Here is a 15,598-nt window from a genome sequence, read left to right as displayed (position 1 = left end):
TGTTGCATGGATGCATGGAGAAAAATAATGGATATCTAATGTGAATCTTAAAGACATGCTTATGTAACATACCACGGATGGCTATATTTATTCAATTTTTTTTAATTCAATTTTCACCCCAAACAAGGCACAGAGCCACTTTGAAGCAGGGGGCTACTATTAGGGACTTAATTAGCGGGGTCATTATGAAGGGAGATAAGTAGAAAGATGTCTGTTCATATTACACTTGAACTTCTGCATATCAGTGCAGTTGGGAAAGCAGAATGCCGGAAGGGAGTTCCAAAGACCCGCAGTTCTGGGGAAGAAACTATTGGAGTAAAAGGCTTTCTTGCACCTAAGGATCTCTACTGTAAAGGGATGAGACTTAGTAGCTTGTCGGGTTTGTCGGGGGTAGTTGCGTCGGGGAGGTACAAGTGTTTGCAGTTCGTCAGAGCATTCACCATTAAAGTATTTGTAGAACAGACAGAGGGATGCAACATCTCGTCGATGGGACAGAAGCTGAAGCCTAGATGACAATTCAGGACCTATCAGGTTGGCGACTCTCTTTTGAACCCTGTCCAGGAGCGAGAGACAAGCAGCAGATGCACCAGCCCAGATGTGACAACAGTACTCCATACATGGGCGAATGGTGGCCTTATAGAGGTATAGGATACTGTCAGGCGTAAGTAGTTTTCTAGCACGGTAGAGGGAGCCAACTTTCCTTGCAGCAGCCTTGGCAATGCTCCAGTTCATATTCTCTGTAAACGTTAGGCCGAGGAGTTTAAAAGAAGTACTTTCAGGCAATGTGTTCTTGGCCATTGCTATTGGTGGTAGAGAAGGTTTCTTGTAATTATTGAAGGAAACAAGCTTAATATTAGTAGCATTGAATGTGACCAACAATTTTTGTCCCCATTCCACTACAGATTGGAGGTCATCCTGTAGTGTTTCTGCCATTTTCTTGGATATATGTTCATTTCTTTTCCCCTCATATCTGTTATAGAGAGCGGTGTCATCGGCAAATATACCCATCTGTGAAACAATTTTATCGGGGAGGTCATTTATGAATATCAGGAATAATAGAGGTCCAAGGATAGACCCCTGAGGTACTCCCGCATTTATGTCATATTGTTTAGATGTACGACTGTCGAGGACAACTTTGATTTTTCTATTACTTAAGAAGCATTTAATTACATTATGAATTCTTCCAGTGATTCCATATGATCTAATTTTCCTATATCCAAATTCTAAGCCATACACAAAATGACATCATAGTAAGGAAAAAAGAGAGAGCATATTCGAAAAGAGGATCACGTTAGGGTTACGATGTCATGAAAGACTGTTATCCTCATCTTCATAGTTGACGTTTCGGACAACTATTTCTCTGACCTTTGTTAGGTGGTTAATCGCAACTGGATAGGATGCTGAGTCTCTTAACTGTATCCTCAGTAATTAAACAACAACTATGAAGATGAGGATAACAGTCCACAAATAAATAAATACACAAATTACACATCTCAAAGGATTCCAATAATAAAATAATATATTTTTGGTATGGACCCAATGATGGAAACCAGATAAGAACGAAAAACTTGGATTTATAAAACCAGAAAATCCAACCTAGATCGCCCTTTGGAGCCCATGGCACAGTGGATAGAGACGTTGAATCTCTACAGTTCTATGTGAGGATTGTCTGAAGATCGCGGTTTCAATCCTTCTGAAAGCTGGCCAGATGATTAGTTGGCCAAAACGTGATGAGATGGTGAGACGACAACAACTATGGAAGGTAGTTATTACTGGAGATACAGTTAAGAGACTCAGCATTCCTATACCGTCGCGGTTAAGCACCTGATGAAGGCCAGAGGATGAGTTGGCCGAAACATCGTGAAACAACAACTATGAAGATGAGAATAATGGTTCACAAATAAATAAATAAAAAAAAATAATATACAAAGGATTCCAATAATAAAATAACGTGTTGTGTAATATTACACTTTGATTTGATGACTTTAGAGAAAGGTTAAATCTGAATAATATAAGAAGTGTGCAGAACAATATGTTGAAAGAATGGATGAGATGCTTTGGGTTAGTAGATGTAGAACAGTTAAAGTAGCAAGGTCCGTTCACAGGGAAAACTCAGGAAAACATGGGAAGAAGTGATAAAAAGGATCTTGAGAGAGAGAGAGAGAGAGAGAGAGAGAGAGAGAGAGAGAGAGAGAGAGAGAGAGAGAGAGAGAGAGATAAATATAGCCCTTCCACAGAAAAAATTTAGTCTGGGGTCAATTTTTTAAAGCTGTCCAGCACGATACGATAGAGAATATGTGTAACATAGAGTGTATGTAGTTTTAGCTTAAGCCCTAAATTTTAGACATTGTGTTCTGTCACTATGCTACAAATATCCATGACCCGTTGGGTCACATCAGTTACCATTACTTTTTCCTCTTGGATTTCATAAAAAAAAATTATAAACTGCTCCAAATTTGCAGATTATTTATAATATGTTCCCATCTTTTATGTTATTCCTACAATGTTTCAGCCGATGTAACCTCCTAGCTTCTCAGATATCTTTGTCTAATTTTCAAAAATTTATCATGATTGTTTTTTTTTCCTACTAAAACGCCATCACTTATCAAGGCCAAAAGGCCATTCAAGGACAATAAGTGTGTCAGAAGTAAGGTACAACAACACCATGATGGTTGGTAATGATAGTTAAAATTGGTCGGAATTTGATTATTTAAGAAGATGGCTAAGCATGAATTTGTTTACATTGGACTTGAAAACGACTATGTTGTAGTCAGCTGAGAAGCAACCACATCGTATTGTTACATAGTTGGTTCAGGCAGCGCCAAGTTAGGAACGATTACTATTATGATCGTTATTGATATTTTTCAAACTAGAAACAGGAAAAAAATTATCAAGACAAAAGGTACTTTTTAGTTAAAATAGTTCCCAAAAATGCTGACTTGGTGAAAAGAATGTTAACTAACAAACAAAATACACGGACGTGAATCATCTGGTTTGTGTCTTTGGTCACGTGATGCTATGTCTTTGGTGACGTAATGAAATAGTTTGAGAGACACAATTAATCAAGAGTTGGCAATCAGAGAGGACAATCGATAGGTGTTAGAGGAAGAGAGACAGTCAATTGACTGTAATGGCTCCAAGCAGTTGAGATTGTCGGAAAATGTTGAGAGTAAAAATTTAAGACAAGTGTGCAGCTTTAAAATGAGGAAACATTGGTAAATAAAGCTGCTGTAAATACAAACAGGTTGTACAGATCTTCATTTGCAGAGTTTCCAAGAATCCGTCAAATCAAGATCGACCCAGATGGATAATTGGTCGATGCTAAAATCGCAGAGAAATGTTATCCGTCCCTTTTTTGTTATATGTCGTGTTCATACTCTCATCACTTGATGATCAAATATATTGACACATACACATATATATAATATATACACTAGACGATAATATATACTCATAAATATATACACTTCTATAACATTACAGCATATATTATATGTTCAATATAAAATTTCCTAAGTTCAAAAAAGACACATGTGAGGAGGATTAGAAATTCCATTGGCCGAAGCATTGTGAAAATTACAATCAAAATGAGAATCATAGTCCAAATTATGCATAGAAGATGACCCACTCCAAATGTCACTATAGAATTGTTAATCCTTTCTGTAATTCAACCATATTTGATACATTTTGTACAAATAAACTACCGTCTATACCTGGCTTGTCCCCTAAGTTTCGGTCATTGAAGTCCAACAGTCTCTTTTATTTTTATTTTCATTTTTTTGCCGTCCAATATGTGGGACAGTTTAGTGATCGTCTCATCAATAAAAGCGTTCAACCTTGAATGTGTTTCAAACTTACCAAACCATAATGTTCCTCAAGTATTTTTTTTTTTTTTTTTAGACAGTGATCACCACTCAGGGATAAGGGTTATTGCAAGTACATTACGTCAGTGTGGAGATTTGATGAAGTGTTTAATTAAGGGGGCGGTTCATTAGGAATTTGTTAACATTGGACTTGAAGACATCCAAGTTGTAGTCCGGAGGGAAGCAGGCAGACGGAACAGAGTTCCACAGGCGTGCAGTTCTAAGAAAGAAGCTTTGTTCATGGAATCCGCGTTTTGATTTAGGCACAGATATAGAGTGGGGGAAATTTTTCACAGTGGATTCAGCTAGACGGGTGTTTTTCGTGAAAGATTGGCGAGGGGGGACCAGAGATTGGAGTTCAGATGAGCACCTGCTATGGAAATAACGATAAAACAAGGATAGGCTCGCAACGTCTCTTCTGTGGGAGAGAGGTTGCAGGGTAGAGAAAAGGGCATCCCCCACTAAGCCACAAAGTCTATTTTGTACTCTGTCAAGACAGGATAGGCTGTTTTTAGCAGCTCCTGTCCAGATATGGCAATAGTATTCCATCCTTGGACGCACTTGGCTTTTATATAGATAGAGAATTGCATCAGTAGTGAGATATCTTCTGGAGCGGTAGAAGGATCCCACCATCTTTCCAGCGACCTTGGCAACAGGCTTGATGTACATGTTCCATTTCAGATCAGGAGTAAAGGTCAAACCCAGAAGCTTGTATGGTAGCTATATGCAAATACCAAGTCGTGTGTGAAATGACGTCACGGTAAGGAAAAAGGAAAAGACTATAAAAAGGAGAGAGAGAGAGTGTGTTAGAAAAGGATGTTCATGTTATCAAGGTGGGTGACGTCACAGATGGAACAAGAAGACATGCATGGCAGGAGAATGTTACAAAAAATGGAGTTATTACTTGTCCTATGTTCCCTGTGACGTAGACTGCATACAACGCGTTGGATCCCGTGTATACAACATTGCACCCATATTTTATCTGTGAGATTGCCACAAATATAATATCTATCAAAAAAGAATCCCCAGCTAATTTCTGAACCGGGCTCTGTGATGTACGTTGATCCATCCTGCTTTTTTCTTTTTTTGTCTCTTTTTACACAGGAGTCACCACTTATCAAGGCCTGGATCTACTCGCTGGAAGATAAGGGTTAATGAGTGTACGGTAGTCAATGGGACAATATCGTAGTAATCGTTAGTAGTGGAAATTTGGTAAATTGGATTACTTAAGAGGAACGGCCCATCAAAAACTTGTTTATATTGGACTTGAAGATGACCGTCAGCTGGAAAGCACGGAAACAGAAGAGAGTTTCACAGGTGTGCAGTTCTAAGAAAGAAACTTTGTTCATGGAATCTACGTTTAGGTTTAGGCACAGATAAAGAGTGGGTGAAGTTATTAATAGTGTTTTCAGCTAGACGAGTGGTTTTTGTGAAAGTTTGAGAAGGGGGGATCATAAATTAGAGCCCAGACGAGTACCTGCCATGAAAATAACGATAGAGCAAAGACAAGCTCGCAACTTCTCTTCAGTGGTAAAGAGGTTGCAGGGAAGAGAAAAGGGCATCCCCCACTAGGCTACGAAGTCTATTTTGAACTCTGTAAAGGCAGGATAAGTTGCTTCTGGCTCTTATACAGGTAGAGAATTGCATCGGCAGTGAGATATCTACTGGAGCAGTAGAATGATACCACAATTTTTCCAGAGACCATGGCAACAGATTTTATGTACGTGTTCCATTTCAGATCAGGAGTAAAGCTCAGATCTTGAAGCTTGTCAAAACATGAAGCCTCTATTCTTTTCAATTGATGCCAGATGATGTGAAGATAGTAGCTTAATTTTAGATGTATTAAAATTAATCAGCCATCTATTTCCCCAATGCACCATGTGTTCAAGATCAGAGGAGAGAGAATCAGAGAGAAAAAAATCTCCATCGTTAAACGTGCAAATTAAAAGGACGCATCTGAAAAAAAATAGAACCATCTTCGTTATTTGATTTTTTATTGATTTTGTCTTCTAGGAACATTATTGACTATTGATTCATTAGTGTTCCATTGTCTTTTCTGGACTTCTTTCTCCAGGCTCTTAGTTCTTTTGTTACAACTATAACAAAACGTTTATATATATATATATATATATATATATATATATATATATATATATATATATATATATATATATATATATATCTTTTGTTTTATTTTACTTCAGTCGAAGTTCTCAGAAATCAAGGGGCCCACTACCTGGGTCGAACACTTGAAATCTATATGAGATACATAGATATTCGAATGTTCCATTTAAGTTCTTTATTTCTCAAACACTGAGTTAATAAAGAAGTTGAGAACATAATTTTCCTCTCCCCAATTAACCATTTTCATATGTTGTAGCATATCTTTTATTTTGGTCTCTTGGTCTTACTGAATTCCAGGACAAGAATTTATCTAGTCTGGTGGAGTATCCGGTTTCGTGCTATTACTTGAGGTAATATCACTTCGAGAAGGTGCACCATTCCTTATAAAAGCTAATATGGGTTAGCCATAGCGAGGAGATCTTATTTGGGCAGCGAATACTATGTGATTTTGAATATTTGGTCAGGGTTTACTTCTATGGAAAAGTATCCTCATGCCAGATTGTTCTGACAAACCCCTGTACAGAGAGACCTTAGACACTCGAGGACAGTGTCTAGTAGGTATTCAACAAATGATTAATAAAACATGTTAAAAGACATCTTGAAAAAGAGTTAAAAACATATTTAATTTTAAAAAAGGAAGCACAAGATAAGTGGATAGTCCTTAATCTGCGGAGTTTCAAAGAAATACTCTCCTTCTCATCAGAGGGCAGGAATTAGCAAAATGCAGGATCGGATTTTGCATATAAAAGTATTTAATGAAACTACAAGTAAGTCACAGATCTTACTTGGTTAAAAAAAGGGTGAGGTAAGGGGAATAGGAGGTAAAAGAAAAATGATAAAAAGATTTCACATGAATGGATAGTCCGGTGATATATATATATATATATATATATATATATATATATATATATATATATATATATGGAAGTTTTAAAAGCCAAAAGCAATGCCGAAAGGACCGGAATCATGAGAGTAAAGAAAAGAAAAACAAACAAATAGACGGGTATGTTTGAGTAGAGAAATGTCTGTTTATTCATGTATCATTCCTCACCTCGTTGTATAATTAATTTTTAACCAGGTTGTTGGTATGTCCAGTGTATATAAAGTCTGTTGCTGGTATGGAACTTTGATTAATTTCGGGAGAAAATACCTCCCCTTTTCAAAAAGAAAACAAAAGTATATTCAAGAATATACTTTTGTTTTCTTTTATATATTGGAATAAGTGTAATTAAATTTAATCCTATGTGTTCAGTTTCAATGCTGCAAGGTGGTGGAGGTTCAGTTTTGGTGTGGGGCATTATTAGTACCAATGATCCAGGGCCTATAGTTCGCTTTCAAGGTCGAATTAATTCGACCGAGTACATTAATATGTTGACTGAGTATTTTCTACCAAATTTGGTCGGAATTTGGATGATAATCCCATCTTCATGCAGGATAATGCTCCCATTCACACAGTTGGCAATGTCAAGAGGTTCCTGGAAGAGCATGATATTCCGTGTTTGGATTGGCCTGCACGATCTTCAGACCTCAATCCTATCGAAAACGTATGGTATTACATCAAGCAACAGCTACGCAATAATAAAATTTCAAATTTAGAAGAACTTTGAACAAAAATTAAAGAAAATTGGGATGCCCTTTCCCCGGAGTATTGCTGCAGTATAATTAAAGAAATTCCCAAATAATTGCAGGCTGTCAAATTGCAGAAGGGCTATGCTACTAAATATTAACTAGTTCATGGTGTTCCGGTTGTGTTTGTATTGCATTAATGTCCTAAAGTTACATTTAAATAACAATTTCCCATTGTGCGGACTTTCTTTTTGCCTCCTCAATTTGAAGTTATGTTTTTAAATTGACGTGAACACTAAAATACTTCAATTAAAAGTCAGATATGACCAAGTAAAATTATAGAAGAATAAAAGGCCAATCAAATGAGGTATAGTTTGTTTAAACAGTTACATTCAATTTAGCTTAAATTTGCAGTTTATGAAAAAATTACAAGTGTGGACTTTGTTTTTGCCGCCTGTGTATATATGTGTATATATATATATGTATTACGGAATAGTAATCATTGCAAGTGAACTTAGCTTACACACAACGTTTTGTTGAGTCTCACAGTTCCTTGCTCGACTAAAATTTCTATCTATCTATCTATCTATCTATCTATATATATATATATATATGCCGCTCCCCATGTGGGGGGGGGACCAAATTGGTTAAAGGGAAAATTATTCCCAACTCACATTTAGGTAAAAATACACTTTCGTAAATAATTGAATTCATTCAAAACATATCGCTAAAACCAAAACAAACAACATATATATATATATATATATATATATATATATATATATATATATATATATATATATGATGATTGCAACGTCTTGTCAGACGAGTGCCACTCCCTCAGACATTTAAAATCCATGAGCCCAAATGCCTGAGGGAGTATCTATACAAAGATGATGTTACAGAGTCTTAGCTTTGTACGACAGCTAAGTCTCTCTCTCGGTTCAAAATGTTAAGATCCAGCAACAAGCAAGAGCAAGATAACCAGCAACAAATTAAACTGCAGACCAGCTTAATGCGGGTACTGGTCTCCCGCTTTATGGTTTTTTAAATCAGAGATTTGCTTCTCCTAGAAAGGTTGCCTTCACCACGGCTTACAGGAGCCCTCTCCACCCCAATACACATATACACACACAAATATATACGGTGCTAGTTGGCCGTTGACCCAGAAAAAGAGTTCATTCGCCCTTTTCATATATACACACGCACACACTCACACACACGCATATATATATATATAATGCATAGTAGTATATGCTATGTAAAAACTGAAGCTAATATACCTAGGTACTATACCAACATTGCCCAAGAATCAGATATAGACAAATTCTATATATTTTATTTTAATTGTCAAGCGTTACAGTATATTTTCTTTATTTTATAGATGTCTGCTCAAAAATATATTGGCGATAGCTTCATTAATATGCCATTGTTTACGCCTGTTCTTTTCTCTTCAGTTGCTTGTTTGTTTTTAGCCATTTTGTTTTTGTTGTTTTTTTTTTATTGCGACTATTGATTACGTGAAGGCTTGTGTCAAAAGGTTGTCTTGGGAGTTTGCCAGACCCGAGGGGGGATGTCACCATCCCATGAACATTCATTCCCGTTACTCCTCTGCATTCATCCTCCACCTCCGCTCGGAATCAGTTATTCTTTGAATCACCAGAAGCAGCAGTCACAATTGCCATCATCGAGTGAATGTTCCTTTGAAGAAAAAAAGCCCTATTGATTGACAGCAGAAGACAATAAAAGGCATTTAAGTCGACAATGCTTCCCTTCAACAATTGCCGGCAGTTGTATGATGAAAGAAAGTACTTGCTAAAAGTGCATGTGAGACACATACACACCCACACACAACTCATCCCCGACACACACACACACACACACACACACACACACACACACACACACACACACACACACACACACACACACACACACACACACACACACATATATGTAGTAGAACCTCGAGATACGGCATAAAAACTTAGTAATAAAACACAATACAGTATCTAATACACATGTATATAATTAAATAACATTATAAATAACACTGTCAGGTGGAGCAAACAACGTAACCAGGGGCCAGAAAAGCATTGTGTTCCTCACTGAAAAAACGTATCCTAGAGCCACCGTATCCCGGGGTTCTACAGTATGTATATACTTCTCACATACAGATGCTCCTAAGAATGGTGCATATCAACTTACTTACTTAAAAGAACAAACGGTAAGATGGTCAACATCCTGAAATTTGGAATACAGACTTTTGGCATTTATGTGTTATATGCTCTGTAGTTACATCGAGTGTCAAAGCATTTACATAAATAAAAGTTGAAATATAATTGAAGATACATATTTCCACACACGCACACACACACATATATATATATATATATATATATATAAAAATATATATATATATATATATAGTCTTTGAAGTTTTTAACATTTGAAACCATACAAAAAATTATTTTTTATCATTCGTTAAAAAAAAAAAAAATAAAACATCTAGTCAGTAAGTCATTTAATCACCTGCAATCACTGCATCAACTCTCAAATTTACTATAATACCAATTTTTTTATTTTTCAAGGGATCATCAGTTGTTTACCATGAAACACTGTTTCGAGGATATATATATATATATATACTGAAAAAGTGACAAAATTCTACATTCCAAATTTCATGATGTTGACCATTTTACAATTTATTCCTTTAATTACGTTGACGTTCACAATTCTTGACAGTATCTGTTTCATAGCACAAAATCAATCACTTAATTATTATATCAATCAGTGAATCTATTATACCCTTAACTCATCAGGAGAAATAGCAACAATCTAAATTCAAAATGGCGTAATGTAAGCAAACTATAAGGTGTAGCTTCTCTTCCAATTTTCATATTTTTTAATCATGTCCAAACGCATTTTATTTCCCTTTGGTGGATTGATTGTTGCTATTTCTTCTGATGAGTTAAGGGCAAAATAAATTCACTGATTAATATAGTTTATTATTTTGAGAGGGAGGATCATATGGTGTCCTTATTATCCAACCAGTGCAACTTGTAAAACCTTGTAGCGCGTCTGTTACAGAAAAAGATGGTGTTCGTCCCTGGCAGCCTACATTTTGTCTCACATCTACAGGAGCAATTCAGATTGGTACGCTCCAGACAAACAGTGATCTTGTTCACTCTCAAACAGAATAAATATAGATGTTTGTGCTTTATGTTTTGAACCCTTTATGACCTGAATTATGATGTAGATGATTTAAAAAAAATATTTATTGTAATTTTTAGTTAGCTTAAAGGATAATGACATCATGATTATCTTAAAACTGAGAAAATTATGAAGTTCAATAGTTAAACTACCAATGAGAATTTTTGCATTTCATAAAGTTACCTTGATGCACCTGCCCAAATGTGGCAACAATACTCTATACATGGACGAATGGTGACCTTGTAGCATGTGGCTTCATGCCTTGTCTGGAGCGATTTTCATAAAAACAAAACAAAAAAAAAATTGAATAATCTATTATTCGGTTTCCTCAGAAGTTTCTAACAAAAAGAAATAAGCGAAAAAAGAAATAAAGCAAAGAATTTCTTACCTGAAATAACGGTAAGTAAACAATAGAATCACGATGGCGGTGATGCTGACACAAATGATAATCCATCGGACCAGTTCGTTCGTGTCCAGTTCCCGGTAAAAATCCTGACCTCCTCTGACCAATGGATAATCTAGAAAGAAGAGAGAAAGAAAAATGGACACGATGACAATTAAATCCATTCTGGGATTTAGATAAATAAAATAAAGTGTCTGTCCATCTTTATTCCTCAAGAACTTCTGGGCGTGATTTCAAATTTGACCCTTTAGCCTTTGAATAAGGTCAAAGACGTCAGACAGCAACATATTTCAAAGTAATCAGAAACTGCTTCTAATTTTTCGATAAGGATTAATAATTTGTATCGGATTATTCATGCTATCTTATTTGGATGTTATTCTCACAACGTTTCGGCCGATGCAACCTTCCATCCGTCTTCAGATTTGTCTTGTTCAACTTGGGAAACCTTCTGCTGAATCTGCATGGAAATTTAAATGATAGGGTAGCTTGCTCTCATTCTCTGTGAGTAGACTCATGACTGAGTGAAAATAATTCTTAATTGTATTCTTAGTATCGCCCGCACTGAGGATTGAACCTTCAACCTCCAGAAGACAATCACTAAGAACTGATTATTACTTAGCACTTTTGTTATGCCATGAGTCCTTGCTGACAGAATGAGAACAATCTACCTAAGAGTTTCGTGAGGAATTCTGTACAGATTCCTGAATTCAACTTCCTGTCAAACTAAAGAATCCCAACAAATTCCTTTATTTAATCCATGCGGATGTCTTGTTCTTGTTCTTGTTCCATCAGTCATGACTGGATAAAGTCTTAAGTAATTCTTAATTGTATTCTTCGCATCGCTCTCACTGAGGATTGAACTGGCATGATCCTGTTCATCAGTTTGTTCTGGAAGCTGTCACTGATGAACTGTGATAGACAGAGCAACCAGTCGTCGGTGCTGCAACCAGAACGAAATCCCGCTTGGTTTTATATTGTTTGCTTTGTAGGCGTTTTATGACAAGTTGCTCCATCATTTTTCTCACCTTTGAGGTTAGTGAGTCTGTAGTTTTCTAGTTTCTGCTGGTCTTGTTTGGTTTCAGGGACCAGTCTGATGTCTGATACTTGCAAAGTTTTTGGGTCTTTCGTTAATGACCAGGAAATGTTAAAGATTCTGTGTAGTGTGATGGAGGAATCTGGGGCGTATTTCATCATGTCCAGGCAGCTTTACAGGGTTCAGGCTTTTGATAGCAGCTTTAACTTTACTGAAGGTAAAGTCGCCACAGGCTGCAGATCGTTGCTGCTGTCGAGCAAGGAAAGAATCTATCAGATATATGTACACAGTGTGATGATGTATTGATGTGAAACCTGATCAGTGATGGTTGAGGATATGCGTTGCATGGAGAGAATTGATATGAGAAAGATACATGGATGTGTAAAGGTTTAGTTTTGATAACTTCAAAGGAAGATTAAATCTAGACAGTATTGGGACAGGTGGGCAGAACAGAAGACTTTGGTGGTATGGTCACATTAAATGAATGGATGAAAAAGCTGGCTTCAGTTAATATGTGTAGAGATAACAGGTTTAGTTGGCAGAAATTGAAACATGGGCCGAAGTGATAAAGTAATGAATTTGAAAGAAAGAGAGATGAATAAAGGCCTGATCAGAGATAGGTTATTTTGGAAGTCAATTTGTTAAACCCGACCACCTAGTCTGTGAAATCGACAAACACATGATGATGATGATGATGATGATGATGATGATGATGATGATGTGAAAAAAATTCAAAATCAACAATCATAATCTATATATCTATAAAAGTGAGAATGTGTGCGAAGACACTTCTCAACCTATATACTCACCGAATTTTTATCTATTGGCTTGAAATTTGGTATATAGGGTGTTCAGACATTTGGAAAACATTTTAATCAGTTTCAGAAAAAAAGCGTTGCTAAGGGATCAAAACTTTGTACAGCACTCAGTGTTCATGTCAAGCAAGGAGAATGAAGAAAAATGGCCGCTGTGTTAACTTATAGGCTGACGATCTCGTGAGGTAATGGAATTTCATGGCATCTAAAATGCATATGAAAGGCAGCCGATTCCAATAAAAATCTTGTTGATTAGAAAAGGGATTCTTTTTGGCAGGTGAGTTTTGTCAGATATGTAGTGAATTTTGAGCTCGGGAATTATCAAGAAGGAGAAGAATCAGCTGTCTTCTAGAATTTTGATACTGAGAATTTTGAGATTGGCAATTCTGAAGAAGGAGAAGAATAAATACTGCTTAGAAATTTTCAAAATTAAATTGTTGTTATGGCTGTTGAAAAATATGGAATTAAAAAAGAATAAACAAGAGTTCCAAGTGATTTGTCATTCTAAGGCAGATTCAGATGGAAATGATAATCATTATTGTTGATATATTTTATCGTTCTGGTACAATATGTCTCACAAGTCTGAACATGTCAAGAAAAAGAAACTGTGCCACAAATGGCGCCATTCGAGTTGTACCAATCATCAAACACATTTACTATTTACTTATTTAGCCGAAATTTTATGTCCATGAATTATGCACAAACGATAGTTAAAAAAAAAAAAAAAATAACTGACTTCCAGAAACAACTGAACACAATTTGTTGTGGATGCACAATTTCAAAGGACTTGATGTAATAATGCCTGCATTGAAACCTGAAATAGCTTGTGGTTGTCATTAATTTTTGTTCATATGTTAAACTCTATTGAAAAGAGAAGCTGCAAAATACATGGAGCATATTTAATAGTTATCTCCCTTTGATCAATTTAATTTAGAATGATTTTAAAATATGAAAGAAAAATTAACTCTCTTTAATTACTGAAAAAAAAAATTTAGATATATATCTTAATTAGGAATGTATTCAATTAAAGGATTTTTTTTTTAAACTAAATATATATATATATATATATATATATATATATATATATATATATATATATATATATATATTAATTAGGAAATTATTTTATTACTGGAATTTATTAAAATTAAATATATGTATATATTAATTTGTAAATTATTTACCTACTGGAATTTTTTTAAATTAGATGTATATATTAATTAGTAAATTATTTGATTACTGGAATATTTTAAAACTAGATATATATAATAATTAGGAATTTATTTAATTACTGCAATTTTTTAAAATTTGATATATATAAATTAGACATTTATTTAATTACTGAAATTTTTTAAAATGAGAAATATATATAAATCAGGAAAATATTTAATTATTGGAATTTTTAAAAATTATATATATATACAGGAATAATGACTGGAATTTTCTAATAAAGAAAATAAGGACACAGAGAAAGGAACCGTCCCTAGCAACTATAGGCCGATCATGTGCTTACTCACTATGTGGAAGATACTGACGGCACAACTGAGAGAACAACTCGACCACTTCCTGAATAATCGTGGACTCAACCCTGAGCAACAGAAAGGATGCCACAAAGGAAAAGAAAGGAAGACATGACCTCTTATAAATAGATCAAAAGATCCTAAAGGAGGTAAAAAGGAGAAAGAATTTAGCCATGGCATGGATAGACTACAAAAAAGCATATGACAGGATCACCCAAGCATGGATAATAGAATGCTTAAAAATGTATAAAATACTAAGCGGGATCACCAACATAATAGAAAATGCAATGAAAACACGGAGACTGGAATTGACAGCTGATGGACACACATAACAGAAATTAACATACAAAGAGGCATCTTCCAAGGAGACTCACTATCACCACTACTGTTCATCATAGCCATGATGCACTTGAACAGTATTCTGAGAAAGTGCCAAGCCGGATACAAGTTCTCCAATACAGAGGAAAAAATGAACCACCTGATGTACATGGACGATTTGAAACTTTTTGCAAGGACCGAAAAGGAGCTAGAGACACTAATTAACACCACCAGGATATTCAGCCAAATATCCAAATGGAATTTGGAATGGAAAAGTGCGCACAACTAGTTATAAGAAAAGGAAAACTGGAAACGACAGAAGGCATGGAACTACCCAACCAAACAGAAATGAGGACACTAGGGAAACAAGACGACTATAAATACTTGGGAATTCTGGAAGCGGACACCATCAAAGCAACAGAAATGAAAGACAAAATTGGAAAGGAATACATCAGGAGAACAAGAAAACTCCTGGAAACGAAATTATATAGCAAAAACCTAACAAAAGGAATAAATAGACGGGCAGTATCACTAGTAAGATACTCTGGACCGTTTATAGGGTGGACAAAAGAAGAACTAAGATAGCTCGACCAGAAGACCAGGAAACTCATGACCATGCATAATGCACTACACAAAGGACGATATTGGCAGACTCTACGTGAAAAGGAAAGACGGCGGGAGAGGACTGATCTGTATAGAAGACTGTGTGACGGACACAAAAAAAGAATTAGAAAAATACATAA

The 15,598-nt window shown here is 35.6% G+C and overlaps 1 protein-coding gene across 2 annotated transcripts in view; it reads right to left on the bottom strand.

The window, feature by feature from the left end:
* The window catches only part of LOC145261279 (receptor-type tyrosine-protein phosphatase epsilon-like), a 536,465-nt gene that overhangs the window by 494,651 nt on the left and 26,216 nt on the right, over nucleotides 1-15,598 (bottom strand). For both annotated transcript variants that reach the window (XM_080119758.1, XM_080119759.1), the window contains exon 3: nucleotides 11,155-11,284. In XM_080119758.1, coding sequence (XP_079975884.1) covers nucleotides 11,155-11,284 — 130 coding nt within the window. The remainder of the gene's footprint in view (nucleotides 1-11,154; nucleotides 11,285-15,598) is intronic.

Source organism: Euprymna scolopes, chromosome 37 (genome assembly GCF_053919585.1).
Source record: "Euprymna scolopes isolate OS-2025 chromosome 37, ASM5391958v1, whole genome shotgun sequence".
NCBI classification, from domain to species: Eukaryota; Metazoa; Mollusca; class Cephalopoda; order Sepiida; family Sepiolidae; genus Euprymna; species Euprymna scolopes.
This window is presented reverse-complemented; position numbering and strand designations above follow the sequence as displayed.